The sequence below is a fragment of the Anabas testudineus genome, chromosome 6 (genome assembly GCF_900324465.2).
Source record: "Anabas testudineus chromosome 6, fAnaTes1.2, whole genome shotgun sequence".
Classification (NCBI taxonomy): Eukaryota; Metazoa; Chordata; class Actinopteri; order Anabantiformes; family Anabantidae; genus Anabas; species Anabas testudineus.
The window spans coordinates 21812038-21831805 of record NC_046615.1 but is presented as its reverse complement, the minus strand read 5'-3'; the positions used below and the strand labels follow the sequence as shown (position 1 = coordinate 21831805).

Below are 19768 nucleotides of genomic sequence, written 5' to 3'. Positions count from 1 at the left end.
CAATCGATCGAGCGAGCTATCATCGAGCTAGCTATCTATCTATCTACTATCATCTATTATCTTCTATCGATCTAGCGATCTAGCTATTGTCTCTCCGATCTATCTATCTATGTCTATCGATCGAGCGAGCGAGCGAGCTCGCGTCTAGCGAGCGAGCTAGCGAGTAGCTAGCTGTCTAGCGAGCGAGCGGGCGAGCGAGCTATCGGGCGAGCGAGAGAGCGCGCGAGCGAGCGAGCGAGCGAGTCGAGCGAGCTATAGGGCGGAGCGAGCGATCTACGCGCGCGCTATCGAGCTAGCGAGCGAGCGCGAGGCGAGCGAGCGAATCTATGCCGACAGCGGTGCGATCTATGAGCGCGACGAGCGAGCAGCTAGCGAGCAGCGATCGCAGTGCGAGCGTCGAGCAGCCAGCGATCGCGGATCGATCAGAGCAGCAGCTCGAGCGAGCGAGACGCTCGAGGACGAGCGATCGAGCGGCAGCTAGCGAGCGAGCGCGGGCGAGCAGCGATGCTATTCGATCGAGCGTCTAGTCGATCTATCTATCTATCTATCTATGTCTATCTATGTCTATCTATCTATCTATCTATGTCTATCTATCTATCTATCTATCTATCTATGTCTATCTATCTATCTATCTATCTATCTATCTATCTATCTATCTATCTAGTCTATCGTATCTATCTATATCTATCTGATCTATCTCTATCTATCGTCTATCTATCTATCTATCTGATCTATCTATCTATCTATCTATCTATCTATCTATCTATCTATCTATCTATCTATTCTATCCTCTATCTATCTATCTTCTATCTATATATCTATCTATCTATATTTCTATCTTATCTATCGTATCTATCTATCTATCTATCTATCTATCTACTACTATCTATCTATCTAATCTATCTATCTATCTATCTCTATCATCATCTATCTATCTATCTATCTATCTATATCTATCTATCTATCTATCTCTATCTATCTACTACTATCTATCTATCTATCTATCTATCTTCTCATCTATCTATATCTATCTATCTATACTATTCTATATCTATCTATCTACTATCTATACTACAGTCTACTATCGAATCTATCGATCTCATCTCTATTCTATCTATCTATCTATATCTATCTATCTATCTATCTATCTATCTATCTAGTCTATCTATCTAGTCGTATCTATCATCCATCTATCTATCTGTCTATCTATCTATCTATCTATCATCTATCTATCTATCTATCTTCTATCTATCTATCTATCTATCTATCTATCTATCTATCTATCTATCTATCTATCTATCTATCTACTATCTATCTATCTATCTATCTATCTATCTATCTATCTATCTATCTATCTATCATCTATCTATCTATACTATCTATCATCTCTATCTATCTATCTATCTATCTATCTATCAGATCTATCTATCTATCTATCTATCATCTATCTATCTATCTATCTATCTATCTATCTATCTATCTATCTACTATATCTATCTATCTATCTATCTATCTATCTACTATCTATCTATCTATCTATCTATCTATCTATAATCTATCTATCTATCTGTTTATCTATCTATCTATCTATCTATCTATCTATCTATCTATCTATCTATCTATCTATCTATATCTATCTATCTATCTATCTATCTATCTGTCTATCTATCTATCTCATCTATCTATCTATCTATATCTATCTCTATCATCTATCTATCTCTATCTATCTATATATCTATCTCTATATCTATCTATCTATATATCTATCTACTATATCTATCTATCTATCTATCTATCTATCTATCTATCTACTTCTATCTATCTATCTATCTATCTGTCTATCTATCTATCTATCTATCTATCTATCTATCTATCTATCTCATCTATACTATTCTCTTATCTATCTATCTATATCTATCTATCTATCTATCTATCTATCTATCTATCTATCTATCTATCATCATCGGACACTCTGGAGACTAAAATCCTCGAGCTGATTTGCAGAAACCAAAACAGATGCTGGGGTTAGTGGATGTTGAATCAGTATTTGGGTGTGGCAGATGTTGGTGATTACTGTGTACCTCACTCGCGCTTGAGATGTAAATCCCATCTTCCCTCTGTGCAAACTGACATATTCCTGGGAGTGAAGCAGCTGATTTATGAGGAACTAATGGTTCAGGTTTGAAGAACTATAAGTTTTGCAATAGTTAAATTTGCATCATACCGGACTCTTGTGAATACTGATTCACTAATGTGAACGAGGGTGGTTCTGCCATTCATTGGGTGCAGACCATAAAATACCATACAACTCAGTTTTTGGATTTGAAAATTGTGTTTGGAAAAAAGTGTTTTTGTTCTCAGTTTAATTCAAACTATAACTTCCTTTCAATAAACACAGGTATATTTGGGTATAGCATCATATTCATGACCAGAACTCATATTTTTGATTCTTGACGCTCCAGATGTCACTGTTTAAATTTCTTCCATGTTTTATCTATAACTTCATTTGTCCTCTGCCAACGTGTTTTTTGTCGCAGCTCAGACTTACAGACGTCTCCAACATTGTTCACCTCTCTCTTCCTCTTTTTCCTCATCAGGTGGACTTCGAGGACGTGATCGCTGAGCCTGCAGGGACTACAGCTTCGACGGTGTGGAAGCCATCTCACCACTTTCACCGTCACCAAGTACTGGTGCTACCGGCTGCTGACGCGCTGGTTGGTATTCCTCTGGCGCTGATCTGGGGTATCTTCTTTGCCATCCTGTCCTTCCTGCACATCTGGGCCGTGGTACCATGTCTCAAGAGCTACCTGATTGAGATCCACTGCATCAGTCGCGTCTACTCCATCTGCGTGCACACCTTCTGCGATCCACTGTATGAGGCCATGGCAAGTGCCTCAGCAACATCCGAATCCGCACGACCAAGGAGGTGTAGCAGAAAAAAAGAGGAAGAGGAGGAGATTCATGGAAGGGGGGAGGGAGGATGGGAGGGCTGGAGAATCACAGATGGAGGGAAAAGTCAGAACAGAAAAAAATAGACGTCTGGATGTTTCCAGAGCTGGGCGCAGGATGTTTTGGTCGAGGGGTGGGGTCCGTTGGCACCTGGCCTACTGTTTTTCACCAGCTGTTTTCTCTCCAGTGTTTGAGTAACCAAACAGGGGGGCTCAGGAAATCAAAGGGTCATTCTCCAAGGTTTTTGTTCGGTTTGCGTTCTGTAGTTTTTTGTTTCCCACACTGTTAACTTGTCAAGCAGGCAACTGAGTGTACATCTATTTTCTGATTTTCTGAGTTTTGCACATGAGTAAATTTTCCCTTCTTACTGTTTCTGTGGAGACTGATCCACGTGAGGGGGTGTTAGGGCAGGGCAGGATGGTGAGATGCTGGGGTTGGGAGGTCAAAGCAGAGGGAAAGAGAGAGCGCTGCCACATTCTGTCTGACTCAGCAAACCAAACAAACACCACACGCCCTCCCGCTGCCCCACGTGACCTCCAACCCACCAAAACCACCTCCTGCCCCCCCGTCCTTACCCAGCTTCCAGCAGTCTGACACACTGAACCTGCCCTCGTCCCTGCATGCACCTGCATCACCTTTTCCAGCAACTTGCCGTCCACCACTGCCACGCCTGCCACGCCCCAGATGCAGACACGAGCTGCATCCCATAGTCTCCGCTCGCTCGCTCTCTGCTAAGCTTCTTTCTTCACCTCCGCCTCACGCCAAACCTTTCAGTGCAGGTTTCATCGTCCTCCATCGTTACACGACATACGTGCAGAGACTGTTAGCAGGTTAGACCTACTCTCTTTCAGTGAAGCTTGTGCTTTTAAAAGCACATCATCATAGTTCCATAGTGAATTGATTTTCTTTTCTACACTATAAATATGAAGAATTTCAATGCCATTGTTTTGATATTCTATGCACTGTATGGGAGTTTATGCAGAAAATACGAGTTCACTGCTACAGCCTCATTCCACTGCACTAATCTCTGGAAAAGTATTGTAAGTGAATGGCGCTAATGAAAATCTCTTTATAGCTTTCTTGCAAAGATGTAGAGTACTAAGAGTTACTTTTGGACGCTTCGCACCAAAAGGACGTGCAGTTACAAGCTTGTGTGGAGATTTTTCTTACGCACTGTGGTACTTACACAGGTTAATGCATTGGAATAAAGATAATGTGAGTTGGCGTGTGTGACTTTGAATGCTTTTTTATTGTTATCTGGTGATTTTTTGCACCTTTTCCCGTTTTGTCCTCTTCTTCAGTTTTGTTTTATCTAACAGTTGTGTTCTGCTTCCGTGTCTCCACTGTGGACACACACTGAAAATCAAACTGACACCTCCCACACCAGAGATGACAAAAGGAGGGTATGTGATGTTACTGGGTGGGGTTGGAGTGGTGGGGTGGAGTGTTTTATACAGATACTAAGCTCGCTTTGACTCTGTCACCTTCAGTCTACCTGATGTCTTCTCACACGGATGGATTCATAGCACCTGTTTCTTCAATGGAGTTCTTTTTTAAGCTCCAAAGGTATTTTTATAAGAAATGTTTTTTCCTTTCTTGCTTTTTACTGTACAATATCATGCTGTGCACATTAAAGTTTAATGTTTCCAGTGTGCAGTTGTTCATGTTTTTTTAATCAGTATGGATCCTTAGCAGGATGAATGGATCAGTAGCCTCTCCACGAATGTCAGATATCAATTATATAATGATAAAAGTATTTGTAGTGTTTTACTTGTGACACTGAGTCATAGCAGATTTAATTGTGTAACGATTCACAGTAGATATATTGTACGACTCATTCATCTCTCCAGGAACCAGTTGAATGAGCATGCCTTGATAGAGAAATACATAGAATTATAGCAAGAGTAGCTGGAAATCATTCGCAGCGGCCCCCACCCCCACCCCCAGGCCTGTGTGGATCTGATGAGTTGTGTAAGGACCGTAGAGCTGCTCATGGGCCCTATTTTCCAAGCCTGGCACCACGTTTCCATGGAATACATCAACAAATAAAAGTTGAGCATGCTCATGAGACTGGATTCATGTCTCTTAACTGTATTCGGTTTATTTACACCAAAAGCAAAGCAAGTAATTAGTCAGCTCAGCTTGACAATGAATCTTTGTTTTAGTCCTTCAAGATTCTTTTCCAAGGACACGGTGGAGACAAGAAGAGGAACAGGACTATTCTTTAATCTGGCTTCTAGGTTTTAGTTTCAGTTTTAAACCTCATACCTGTGTCCTATTTGGACACATAACATTGCAACTTGGTGCAATGATTAAATATGTCATTTTAAATCCATGGGCTCTGGTTTCAGGCTCTCCACTGGTCTTATGGAGCCATATTGACATGTTCCCATGCAGCCACAAAAAATGCAATGTGGAAATAAATCCCGTCTGCAGGTCTTCCACAGCAAACAAGCGCATTTCTTTTTGGACCAGGCTTTCTGCACAGAGGAAAAGACCTTCTCCAAGTGGATCTGTAGCTCTAAAACATCACTAAATAGTAAAGCACTAAGAAAACAAGCGAAACCAGGATGACACAGAAGGAAGTGAAGTGTTTCACATACTTTTGTGTCTCTTCAGTTCCATGGTCTTTTTTTCACAAGGAAACATCGCCTTGCTGCACAGAAATATTATAATATTAATATAAAACATATTAATTATAATATATATATATTTTTATATAATATCTTTACCGAATAAAGGTTTAAGACTCTAAACCACCTACAGTACAATATCACTCTGTGATTACCTCCGCTCAGTATCAGTTTAATAAAGGCTTGTAATGAAATCTCTCTCTGGTTTTGACTAACTTCAATGCACAGTACGACACCTCCCTCTATGGTGCAAGTGAGATTAAAAAATTGGTGAAAAGTTTTGTACACCCAAACCTGACACTCTGCTAGAGAGGCCCAACACAGATATTTATTGAATGCAGTTCATCCCTAACGTGCTGGATGTGACTGAGATCAGAGATTCTGTGCAGGACATTCGAGTTCTCCTTGACTGGAAGTCTATATTTTTATGCACAAGAGAAAGTGTCACCTTGAAACAGGAAATGGACATAACCTAAACGTTTGCACAGTAAAAACCCTGAACAACCATTCAGCTGTCCCACTAAAGGAAACGGACAGGGTCACATTGTGCAGTCACCCAAACTCGCTCATGTCACTAAGGTGGGACAGTTTCTCCCTCTTTGTTGTGATTGTTATAAAACTAATTTAATCCCTTCAAATCAGTCGTCACATGTCATTTACCTCCAATAAGATCAAAGAGTGAGACAGCAGGTGGGTAACATGTTACAGCACACATGAGGTGGACTTGATGTTCGGTGTCTTCTCTCCTCCCCAGTCAGACTGACTCAGTGTGCGTAGTCCGTTCATTAGTGGGAAAGTCAGAATCCCGGTGACATAAACAGAGCAGCTTTTAACCACCTGGGGGCTGCTGCAGCACCAGCAGCTGTTCCCTCTCACGGAGGGCACGTCAGACACAGCAGCAATACAGGTGTTCTCAGCCACGCTGTTGTGATTTGTTGCTGTCAAATTATATTGAGTTGAGACGTTCACCTTCCACTTTCACAGCTTCAGCTCGGTGGGTTTTGTTAGGTAACCTCCTCTGACCCCTGTGTAAAGAGTTAGACACAGGCAGGACAGGTTCTTCACTGAAAGATATGTTGAATTTATTTTTGATAGATAAAGTCAGTAATTACGCAAGACATTTTTCCGCCCACAGTTTTTTTCTCGACTTGTTTGTAGAGTGGATTTTTACAGACCACACATCCCCGGTGCATCATGGTGCTGTGGTTCACGACCATCAGTGGGCGCTGGCTGACCGCTCATTCCTCTGCTGGCCTTGCGATCTGTTAGCATGAGTCTGCAGCTCAAACACATTTCTCTGGGTTCTTACAAAGCCGCTTTTCTGGGTCACGGCGCACACACTGCCCTGTGTGTTCCCCAGCGTGTTCTCTTTATTTAGCTTGAACAAACAAAGGCTCAGGGAAGCTGCTGCTTTCCTGATTTGACCCCCCCCCACACCAACCACACAACACACACACACACACACACACAACACGCCTGAAGGATAAGTTTACATTCCTACAGCTGTAATGGAAATGAACTGAACTCATATCTTTATTTAAACTTAAAACTGTTGTTTGAGTTGTCTCTTATCTTATTGCATTAACCTAAAGCATAAATACACCATGAATACATGATTTATTGTATTAGTTTAGTTGATTTGTTATAACAACACCACATTTGTAATGCTGTTACAAAGCATCTCACTGTGTCATGCCACCTTTCTAACCAGAGTATAATTAAAACAGGACTTCACACACACACAAAGGCAAAATCACTCATCCAACAAGTGCAGAAGAACAATTTGAATCATTTTTGGCTGTGTGCCTCTCAGCTGTTACAGCAGTGGATACTGAAGACGATGAAGCATGCTATGACATCAAGCGAGAGGAAGGCTGGCACAGATCCATCCCCTCAAGCTTGCCATCCTCCACACTAGCCCCTCACTGAACATGTTACCACCGCCCCTCAAGCACACCTGGTTTTCCAGCCAGTCAGTCAAATATATAAGTCACTTGTACCGTGTCTGTGTGCAGTAGTACCACAATAATCTTATCAGGAACAGCTTCATTAGGTGGTTCTGTGTCACTCTTGTTTTCTCGGTGCTGTGCTTCCCACTGGAACAACAACACTGAGTTCCTCACTGTACTCTAAACACAACCTGAAATGATGACTCCACTAAAAGCAGGTCACCTCCCACTCGTAGATTTGGGCTTTTCACTATAATAAAACAACTTGGACAAAGATTGCACTGATCTGCATAACAAAGCCGTTCTGTTCTGGAGACTTGCTGATGACTGACTTCATGATGACCTAACGATGTGCTGTCCTCTTCTACAGATGTGTGTGCAGTTGACTTATGTATCTTTTGTTAATTCAGAGCCTGCAGAAACAAAGACAAGCAGGAAGTTTGTTAACGTAAAACAGCCCAACAAATCAACAGGACAGCACCTCTGGCTTCATGATGAAAGTGTGAACTCTTTGTTCACGATAACAGTGTCTCATAATATTAATCGCAACCGGATTGTTAATTGCATTAAAACAGGAAGAAGGAGAAAATCAGTGAGAACAGAAACGGCTTATACTGTTATATGCAACATAAAGCGCAGCGTGTTGTGCTGTGAATTCACTGGCACTTGGTGCGGTTTATTTTAATCAGAGCTTCCACACATAAACAACTGGGACGGCCGAGTTTAAGAGCTCTTGAAGGCTTCACATAACTGTTTAATAGGACGAGACTGACACAGCGCAGGGAAACAGGAACAGAATGCTGAAGACTTTTATTTAGCTAAATAAGGAACAATTCTTTTTATTACGCTGATATAAATATTTTATAATTTAAATTTGATTTCTTCGATTAGATGTACGGCGTGCCAAATAAAATGGATTTACAGGGGTCCAAGTGCAAAGTCATTTGTCTTGTAAATCTCACAGCGTGGCTGTTTTTCTTTTTCACTTGAGCGCTGAAGAAACTGAAGGAGAACATCTCGTTATGTTATAAAATAAAAACTACATTAACATATTTTTAATTCATTTTCACATGTGAGAAAAAACTGAAATCTTGTGGGGTGTCTTAAAAACATAACCTCTAATCCACTAGCTTTTCTTTCTTCTCTAACCATGAAAATATGGAAAAACTATATGGTCTAAATTAGAAAACGTAACGCACGTTCCTTCCTGAGCTGATACCGTTCCTTCTTTATTAGGTTTATAACTTCACTGTGATATGAGCTGTGCTGACTCCATCCATGACTCGACAGATGAGCAGATAAACACACAGCAGTGATTTACTGACGGACACTTTTCCTCCCCGTCTGCTTCCAGTCACCCTTTCTGTGTACGTATGAGATGATAATCTTTTGATTTCCTTTTTCATTAGGCGTGTCTCTATCTGACACCACAGGTAATGGAAGATGGGGGCACGGATCTGTCTCTCCAATATATATATGGACTCTCTCACTCAGGTGGTGTGATGACTGCAGAGCCGTGACCAAGAGGTAACAAGAAAGTAAATACAGTTCTCTTAGTGTTAGTGGATCCAGCTAAACAGATAAACACCTGCAAAAAAGCCATGTTACCTTCAAAGGTAACAAAAAAAAAACTATCTGCAGGATCAACGGCTCATTTTTGGGTCTACGTGAGTTCTAGATCCCTTCACTCTTTCTGTTTGGGAGCAGCTTTGTCTGCAGATGCTGAAGCGATATCTCAACATTACAGTCAGACTGTCAGCTGAAAATCCTCCCTTGTCATGTTACCTTTCACAAACCACCGTCATTATTGTTACGACCGGGTAAAAATCCTGCTGAGGAAGCCTGTCTGTGAAGATACGCAGCTTGGTTGATAGAAGCTGCACCGTCCTAATTATCTCTGTCTGTCTGTGAGCTGAAGGAACTGTAAGAGGGAAGGTCGCCGGAGGGGTCAGGCCCATCAATCAGTTTACTGTCCTGGTCAGCAGTTATCCAGGGTTTGTATTGACCCTGCAGGGTGAATCGCCTCTGTTCCACGAGGTTTAGGTGCATGGGATGGTTGACAAAACAGTAAACTTGCTGTCCCCTGATAATCCCGTGTGATTACTTACTGTCTCCACTTTACTCTCTCCTCACTCTATTCAGTGTCTTGGAAAATTGTCCGGGCTTCAGACTCCGCTCAATTCTCAAGGTCACTAGAGCTCCAGCAGGTGGCACCATAACAAGTCAGATGTGTGCTGCTGTAGTAACAGGTTTACAGCAGGTTTCCTGATGCCTGGATCACTGACTCTACTACTACTACTACTTCATTGCCTGCATCAGATTTATTGCAGCCTTATGTTGCCATCAGGTCTCTCAGATCTTCTGAACAGGGTTGGTTGGTTGGTTGTTCTCGCTCCCAACTTCAAACTCAAAAAGACTTTTGAACTCTGGAACTTTGTGGCCTCTTTAAAAGAGACTCATCTGTTGAAACTTTGAGCAGGACTTATATGCTTTGTCTTTTTTGTATGTATTTTATCTTTTTATATGAACTAGGAAGCTGATAGAAAGCTTTACTTACTGTATTTAAACATGCAGACAGTTGTGTTTCTTTGTGCAGGTTTGGAGACACGTTATGTGATGAAAAGTATGTGAACATTTATTTCATATCGATTTGTGAACATATATCTGAGCTACCACTCTTCTGGGAAAGCTTTCCACAAAAATTTGGAACCTGGAGATTTGTCCCCGTTCAGCCAAAAGGCATTAGTGAGTCCCACCCGATGTCTGTCCATTAAGCCTGGCTTATAGTCAGCATTCCAGATCATCTCAAAGATTTGAGATGGCGTGGAGGTCACGGCTCGGTGCAGGGTGGTCAAGTATGTACATGTGAAATGAGGGAAAACCATGTCTTTATGGACACATGTCATGTTGAAACAGGAGAGTGTTAATTAAAAATATTACTGCAACTGAAACAGCCAAACGGTCAAAGTTGTCAAAGACATGTCCACATACGTTTCTCGTGTATTTTTCTTTACGCCACAAATACACTGAAGAACAATTAGACTTTATTTGCTCATTTGGTGAAACATCAACCTTCATTTGCAGGAGAATCTTTGTGTCATTGAGTGAATTGACTATTTACTCTGACACTCATACACTAAACTATGCAGCCGCTTCTTCTCCTTCACATTTTTATCTCAGCAGAAAAAAACAAAACAGAGAATAGAACATGAACAGTGGTGTTTCAGGTGCTGGGCTGCAGGATGCGGTATTCCTGCACTTTGTGTCACACGTGGGGTTTCGCTTTTGCGTGCCAGCAGGTGAGGGTCGCCACCGCGCCTCTTTTCCTTCTACTTGCTCCTTTTGGCTGGTCCCGTAAAGACAAGCGCCCGAGCCACAGTGGGTTTACCACCACAGCAGCCACAAACACACCCCACGGATACACACCACAAAACACAACCTGTGTCAGAACACACCCCTTGGCCGCTGGTCAGAAAACCCTGGGGTAAGGAAAAACACAGTCCTCAACAACAGGGACCACAGAGGTGTGAGTTGGTGGTTGTGAAACTTCTGTCTCATCGGTTGTAACGTTTCAGACAACAAGGTTTTATCCGAATTCTGCAGCAACATCAGTCACTACTACCTGATTTCAGAACTTCCGAACGACCAGTTTCAGCTCTAAGATGGACGTAGCAGACGTTTAGCAGCAGCGTACACAGTATTCTTACACTTTGGAAAAGAGGAGGAATGAAACTTCAAGACCTCATGCCTGTATATCTCCAAGGACGGTGATATGTTCCTTTAGAAGATTGTCACTAATTCCACCACACTCACTATCTACCCACTTGAGCTCACTCCTCACGTTTAGTTCATTAAGTCTCAGTGTCTGTGCAACAACTGTCAGAAAGTGAGTGCGACTGCCACTGTGTCACTGCTCCAGCAGCTCCGAACTATTCTTTCTCCCTCACAATTGTTATCAAGGTTTCCAGGGTCCTTCAACTGCCTTTCGGTGGATTCCCAATACTTCTTTTTTCCCCCCTCCTCATTTTCTCCCCCCCCCCCCCCCCTAGATAGATAGATAGATAGATAGATAGATAGATAGATAGATAGAAGAGATAGATAGATAGATAGATAGATAGATAGATAGACATAGATAGATAGATAGATAGATAGATAGATAGATAGACAGATAGATAGACATAGATAGATAGATAGATAGATAGATAGATAGACATAGATAGACATAGATAGATAGAGATAGATAGATAGATAGATAGACATAGATAGACATAGATAGACATAGATAGATAGATAGATAGATAGATAGACATAGATAGACATAGATAGATAGATAGATAGATAGATAGATAGATAGATAGACAGATAGATAGACATAGATAGATAGATAGATAGACAGATAGATAGACATAGATAGATAGATAGATAGATGCTGAAAAACTAGTCCATGCATTTGTTACTTCCAGACTGGACTATTGTAATTCATTATTAATAGTTTGTCCCAATAACTAGCCTCCATTGGCTCCCTGTTAAATCCAGAATTGAATTTAAAATTCTTCTCCTCACTTATAAATCCCTTAATAATCAGGCTCCATCTTATCTTAAAGACCTCATAGTTCCTTATCTTCCAAGCAGAACTCTCCGTTCTCAGACTGCAGGTTTACTTGTGGTTCCTAGAGTTTCCAAATGTAGAATGGGAGGCAGAGCCTTTAGCTACCAAGCCCCTCTCCTGTGGAACCAGCTCCCAGTTCAGGTTCGGGAGGCAGACACCCTCTCCACATTTAAGACTAGACTTCAAACTTTCCTTTTTTATAAAGCTTATAGTTAGAGATGGATCAGGTGACTCTGAACCATCTCTTAGTTATGCTGATATAGGTTATTCTGCTGGGGGACCTCTACTGATAAACTGAGCTCCTCTCCTCTCTCCTTTCTCCTGTATCAATGCAAATGCCACCATTGCATGTCATTAACTTTGTGTCTTCTCTCTTTTAGTTGTGTTTCCTCCTCTCTGTCTCCCTCTCTCTGTACTTTTCTGCAGGTATCCTCGGCCTGGAGCTGTACATCTCCAGAATCCAGTTGACCTGCCCAATGTTCTTGCTGCTTGTTGTTGTCTTTATTGCCTGCTGTTCTTTTCTCTCTTCTCTTTCCTCTCACCCCAACCGGTCGAGGTAGATGGCCGCCCATTATGAGCCTGGTTCTGCTGGAGGTTTCTTCCTCTAAAGGGAGTTTTTCCTCTCCACTGTTGCCTAAAGCTTGCTCAAATGGGATTGTTGGGTTTTCTCTATAATTTTTTGTATAAATATTTTCTGTAAGGTCTTAAACATTAAACACTGTAAAGTGCCTTGAGATAACTTCTGTTGTAAATTGGCGCTATACAAATAAAATTGAATTGAATTGAATTTAATAGATAGATAGATAGAAGATAGATAGATAGATGGATAGATAGACAGACTGTTCCAGCTCCTACAAGCTTTTACATTTGCTGCTCTAAACACTCGGTGTGTGGCATTTTGAAAAAACCCCGTGGTGCACAGGTGAACCAGGACACTGCACTTCTCCACACTGTAAACACATCCCTCAGGTCTTTAATGGGACCGTCCCTTCAAGTTCCCGTGACCTGACCAACGCTGTTTAATGAACAGAGCGAAGAAAAGTGACAACTCACACTGTGTAAACACAAAGTAGACTCTCCTGACTCTCCTGCTCTCTCTTCGTCCTGAGCACAGTGTCAATATTTGTTTTACAGTTACTTGGAGACTGTCTCTCCTCTAACAGACCAGTTGGTCCGCTGAGGCCTAATGGCTGTAATATCAATAAGTCATGTAGATATTAGCCAGTGTCACACCGACAGTGAAATGGAAAAGTAAAGTGCTTCATTCCTAGAAGAGATCTGAACCATCGTTTAGCAACCATGATGCCCTCTGACTGCTGACGACAAAGACAAACGTCCTGGATCATTTTGATGATTGATGATGATTCTATTATCAGTTTTCAGACCGAACTCTACTTTATAACGACACATATTCAGATCGAAACACAGATCGTTGTGGAGAAGTTAGCAGCCTCACTCCGGAAGGTCAAATCCAGGGGACTCTGAGTCTGGTTCGCTTTGTTTGGAGTTTGCATGAATAAAACATTCTCTATGGTATTAAAGTAATACTTTTTGAGAAGCTTAGCTTAGCCTGTAGGTGCCATAAAGACTGGACATAAGAGGAAACAGGTATTCTTGATCTGTCCAGAGGTCACTAAATACATGAATGAAAACCTCTGAAACTTGACATTACATTATTTCTTATTAGTTTAATCTCTACAAAAACATAAGTGAACTGTGATTTCAGGTTTGATTCATCTATTTTTATGTGACTATTGAAACAAGAAACTCTTTTTAACTATAATATCTGAATGTATATTTTTCCAGCCCTGGACATCTGTGAATACCCCTGCATTTTTTCGTCCGGTTCTTTTACTCCAAGCAGCAGCAGCAGCAGCATAAAGCATAAAGCGTCTCTAACAGAATCAACTGGTGGAGCTCACTACAGCCTTATAATATAAATCTTACTGCAGCCACAAAACCAGTGTGGCGTCCACTTAATTTTTCCACAGCTACAAATTTTAAAGTGGATCTGCTCTGTGCCAGTTTCCAGGACTTTGATTGAGACTAAATGAGAGGCTTCTGTCGAGTGGCACAAACACAACCACAGCGTGATGGTGGAGAGTTTTTAACCCCATAAAGTGAAACTGTTTGTTGCTATTCTCAATCCAGCTTCTTTGTTTTCTAAACACTGTTGTGAGAAAATCACCGGCATCAACAAAATCTACTTTAGATTTCACTGCAGGAGTCAAAGAGTGAATCTCTGTGGTCAGAGGTTTGACATGAAACAATGGAGTCAAGTGGTCAGCATGTGACCAGTCAGCAAGGCAACTGTGTTATTGAGTAAATAAAGCCATGGTCTATTTCCAGGGCTCCATCTTCTGGCTGTGTACGACGCTTCAATAGACAAAGTGGAGGCATAGGAGAGAAGATCAGTGCATGGTGCACTAATGGACTGATGTGTTGATTTGAAGTCTTTGGTTGTCAGGGGAGACGTTTGGGTTGGTTCAGGGGAGAGATTAGGATGATTGACAGCGGAGACCAAAAGACCTGAGCTCTGGACTCATTTTATAAAGTTGTAAAAAATGTTAAATCTTAAAATGTCCTCAAATCATTCCCTCATATAAACTTGAATCTAACTCTAATCAGACATCTTTAATGAAGTAGTTAGCAAAAATACAATCAACCAATCACAGGCTTCGCTGCTCCAGAGGGAGTGTTTCATTTTTCTGGTTTGACCTTCGGGAGTTTAAATCTGCTGCTGGAGCTCAAACGTCTTACAACTCCCTCTGAAAAATGTTCTCCAGTGGAGACAGTCTCCCTCCACTGAACCCTCCTCTCTGCTATATAAAGAACCACAGCGTCTCTGGAGGAAAAAACTCTCCTCGTCGGAGTAACTCCACATGGATGTTTGTAATGAAACTTGCTTGATGTGGCCAGGTGATTGAGGCCAGCTGCAGCAGCTACAGGAGAACATCTTGTATTCCTTTGATTACAAGAATGCAGCGTGTGTATTTGTGCATCTACTCTCCTGAATGTGCGTTACGTGCACATTTGCATGTGAGTATTGCATGGTGGTGTGGGCACGGAGGATTACGGCGTGTGGGCTGCTGGAAGGGATTCCCTGCTAGTGCTTTTCATTGGGGCACACCGAACACACGCAACTACTTGGCACAACTATTTCTTTGACCTCAGCGCACCTCAGAGCTGCAGTATAGAGGAACAACTCAGGGCTCATCAGAGTTTGTTCTGAAATCCAGAGGCAGGCGGTGAGCTCTCAAGGGTTGACATCAGCAAAAGTAAAGTCCTCTGCATGTGTCAGAAGTTTCCCAGAATACTACGGGGCTTCATTAAGTCTAAGCTCTAAAAAACAGTTCAAGAAGTCACAAGAAAACTGAAATCAGTAGTTAGGTACAGTGGCTTTTAATCTACTAATTTACTTTTCACCACTGGATACAAACTGTTCCTTACAATAGTTTTCATTTTTACAGTGCGCACATGTGATTTTGCATCGTTTCACCAGCGGTCTGTTGATTAGAGGGGGCCGGAAAGTCATAAAGCTGCATTCTATTCTGAAACTGGAAGGAGAGTCTGAGTCACTGTCACAATGGAGGAGAAATGGGAGGGAGTGAGAGAGCGCAGAGACTGGTGGAAGAAGTGGAGACAGAGGCAGAAAAAATTGGGAAAGTGGAAACTGGAGTTGTTTTTTCTTATCGGATTTCTCTTCAAAGAGAAAAGCTTGTTCACAGTCTCCTTTCTGAAACTGATCATGTGTGAGGACTGGAGGAATCCTCCACTACAACAAATGAAGCTTCTTTTCCTTAAGGTATAATGACACAAACTTAGTTGAATTTGAACACATTTCAGTATTTAACATGTAAAATGTGAAACAGTACACATCATGAAATCAGTACAAAGTGTTTACACGTACTTTAACCTGGTATAAAAAGGTTAATGTGTATTAACCAATTATCCTCAGTCCAAATCCAATCCTCTGAACACAGTTGATTGGTTTATTTGATAATAAGTGAGGTTCTGCTGTGAGGATATTTTTAAGCCAGAGCCAGGTCATTCAACATGTGGACGTTTGCTGCTCTAACGCAACTGCACGCATGCTGGCAGTAAAATGGGAGGAAAGAAGGGAGGAGTCGTGCAGAGTGCTGAGGGATATCCCCTCAAACTAAGCACCGTCTTGGGTGTTTCCCTGTTTTAACAGGGCAGAGATCAGGCATTTCAGAGAGCTGACCCCTCCAGTCCCACACGGTGCTATGTTTGACTCCCTCTGATGTAAAAACCTGCCGCGGATGGAGGGCGCTCGGGCTCAGACAGCCGCGTCAGGTGGCTTCCAGGTGGCATCACTCGCTCCTTCTGCTAACGCCTTCTGGGAAAATAAACACTCCGTATTGTGCGGTCAGGTTGCTCTTATGGAAAAACTCCGCTTCCCAAGGCGTGTGCAGTACGGATTGTGGGAACGTGTGTTCCAACAACAGGAAATTCGTAATGTTTCCCCTGTTGGTGCGCTAATGTTCACGTTTTCAAGTCCGCCGCTTAAACACACGCACTGACTTTTACGCATGTGAACTGGCCAGTGGATCTCCTCAGTGAGCCTCAATTCCTTTCCAAAGCCGCTTCCTAATAGGGGAAAATCACCGAGGGGAGACGCTGCTGAAACCACAGCGCGCAACTGTGCGCAAAAGCACTGCGTGCGCCTCTGACGCGCTCCCTCGCACATAGCACCGGTTTGACAGCTCACAGACAGACAGAAGCTCGACAGGTTCACAGAGTTAATTTCAGTTAGCTGGTTTACTTAATTCTAGTTGTGCACTGAGTATAAATAAAATAGAAACTCTGCAGAAGATACGGTGCTGGAGCTGTTTTTTCAGCTGCCACGAAAACATAGAAAAAGTACTGAACAACTTTTAGTTTAAACCAAATAAATGTGTATATATCGAGGGCTGAAGTTAAGTCCTCTAGGTTTGACTCACCTTGACAACGTCGTCGTTTATGTGCTTAGGATCTCGGTTGACCAGGTCGATCTCTTTAGTGTGGACATCCTCCATCGTCTTCTCGTTCAGACTGTCGTTGTCCATGTCTTTGTTGTTGGGTTTGTATATGTTCCCTTGTTTTCGGATGAACGGTGAATGCACAAACTCCTGTCAGGATCCGGAGGAGGCAGAAACAGAAGAAAGTGAAGAGTAGGAGCGAAAGCGTGCAGTGCTCTGAGAGGGAGAGAGACTGGAGTTGCGAGTTGCCAGCCTGTCCTACAAACAGGGATGGGTTTAAATTGATAGAAAGTGAAGCACCACACCCCTCGATCCAGCCGCAAGGGGTCCTCACCACCCAGATAGAAATCATTGCAAACATCGCGACCTTTCAACAGTTACTCCGCGCTGGGTAACTTTTGAAAGAAATGCGTAAAAGCGCATATTCCAAATTCATCAGGATGCATCTTTTTATATATTTATGGCATTTTTTTTATTACACAGTGACAGTGGAGTGGATTAGTTATCATACTTGTGAATATAAATTCACAGTAAAAGCAGAACATGTAGGGTTTCCTTGCCAATCGCTTTAGAAACTGTGCGTAAAGACTCCAGTGGTCTCCACAGTCCTTCGCGAGGCTTTCTGTTTACACAGCCAGATAGCTTCACGACTTAAAGCACGTGCACAATGCACGACCAAAATGATATCACGAACATGTGAAGGCAGAGTTGGTGCGTAAAAACCAATGACCAGTTGCAATTTTGATAAAAACGTTTAGCAGGTAAAATCTCACATCCCCGGGCTGGTGCCTAGAGTGGTTCTTCACATTCTATCGTTTGATGAGCGAGAAGCGTTCAGAAAAAACACATAAGATTAAGACAGGTCGCTTTGGTAAAACAGCAAAATGTCATTAATGAGTGCAAATTATGAGCGAGAATAATCAGCTCCTGGATGAAAAACTTTATTGTCAGCTAAAACTGTCAGCTGGAAGGGAGAGTCATACTGTACCTCTTCTGTTTCGTCGTCCTTCAGTCCTCCTGTCATGCTGTCCTCAAGTTTAAAGAGATAAGCGAAGTGAAAGAGACAAGAGCACAATGTAGGAAGCCTTGTGGGAGGCGTGGATGCAAACTGAGAGGACCGGGGTTCTTCTCAGGGACTCGTAGTGATCTAATTCCTGCCCTTTTCGCTGAACGTGACTGGAATTTAATGCCAGTGCAGTTAGGGAAACCTCCGGAGTTTCCTCCGGTGCAGCAGAGCGCCCCTTCCTAGTCCAGCAGTCACCTGTGAGCAGAGGCAGCAGAGGCACCGTGTAACCTGCCCGCCTGGAAGGGAGACTGACGTGAGCCTAGACTCAAAGAGCTGTTGTAACTTGTGTGGAATTACTTAAATTTGTGGATCAAGGCAGAGTATAATAAACGTTTTGTTCAGTGAAATGTGGGCGTTAATTAGGAATGGCAAGGTGTGGAGACGCGCCATAGCTGAGCCTGAGGGAGCCCAAAGCGACTGGTTAAAGTGGGGAGAAGAGTCAACAGGCAAAAAAAACCATGAATAAATCAAACTGAATGAGTTTTTAGCAGAGCAATCAGAATCCATTTAACTGTTCAAACAAATCTAGAATATGTCTGTTTCTGTTTCAATGTGTCTGTGGTTTCTGAGGTTTGGAAGCCATGCTGGTCACTCTGGTCTGTTTACATTCTTGAATCAGCTCACTGTGGATTGACACCAGGCACACAGCTGTGTTCAGGAAGTAAACCTGATATGAGCAATCTAAAATAGAAAATAGTGTAGTAGACAGCCCCAATGTTGTTTTCAGGCTTTTGATTATAGCAAAACAGTAATTTGAACAGAATCCAGAGTGAGTGAGAATGAATCCTTTAATCAAATGGTATTCTTTTCTGACTCTCTGCTAATGCCACAGATCTATAATTAAAGAAATATGTTGATTTTAATGCCGATGCACCGCACCTTTCCATGAGCTAATGCTTTAAAAAGTCCAAGCACGTGTCTTGCTAGTGGGACACAAACACCAGGTAAATAAGGATTTATCATAACATGACAAGTTACTTTTGAAAAGAGATCAAAAAACCATATGAACAAGGTTTCTAATGAAGATGCTGCTGTAGACTCACAGAGGTCAGGGCAGTTATTTGAAACATGTTTTACAGTTTGACAGATCATGGTTTTAGAGTCAAAACTGATTCAAAAATAAAGAATTCATTTGAATTCAACGTTCACAGAAATTAAGTTTAGGGTTAAGATATAAAACTATTTACTGAGGGCTTCACCAATCACACATTATTCTAAACCCCTGAGTCATTTATGGATTCGTGGGAAAACAGGGGCAGTGAGAACCTTATGTCGAGGCAGCTGAAGATTTGACTAGATGAAAAACAGGCACGTGTGTCAGTCAAAGCAGTAACAGAACGGGTTCTTAATCATCTGATTATGCCTCTGTGCCCGTGGTGTTTTCAGCCTGGATGATAGAGCAGTCGTCATCAGGTTTGGTAGGTTAACCCTTGAACCCTTGGCCCCGTAAAGGGGCAGCCTGTCCACAATGCAACCTTTTCAACCTGGAAAGTGTGACGCCTGCTCTTTTACAACAGCTGATACCTCAAGTGTGAAAAAAACCTTTACACATTTAACCAGTGCAACATGACAAAGGCTAC

General features: G+C 42.1%; 1 protein-coding gene and 1 pseudogene across 2 annotated transcripts in view; one reads left to right on the top strand and one right to left on the bottom strand.

The window, feature by feature from the left end:
- The window catches only part of cav1 (caveolin 1), a 22871-nt gene extending 4413 nt beyond the window's left edge, over positions 1-18458 (bottom strand). Inside the window, exons 1-2 of one of the 2 annotated variants that reach the window (XM_026365716.1) lie at positions 18111-18458; positions 17105-17272 (exon numbers count right to left, since the gene is read on the bottom strand). In XM_026365716.1, the coding sequence (XP_026221501.1) occupies positions 17105-17272; positions 18111-18146 (204 nt within the window). In that variant the 5' untranslated portion in view covers positions 18147-18458. Of the gene's footprint in view, positions 1-17104; positions 17381-18110 lie in introns of both variants that reach the window. The other variant, XM_026365717.1, reaches the window with a different exon arrangement.
- On the top strand, positions 327-3069 carry LOC113165375 (annotated as a pseudogene).
- Positions 18459-19768: the final 1310 nt, after the last annotated feature.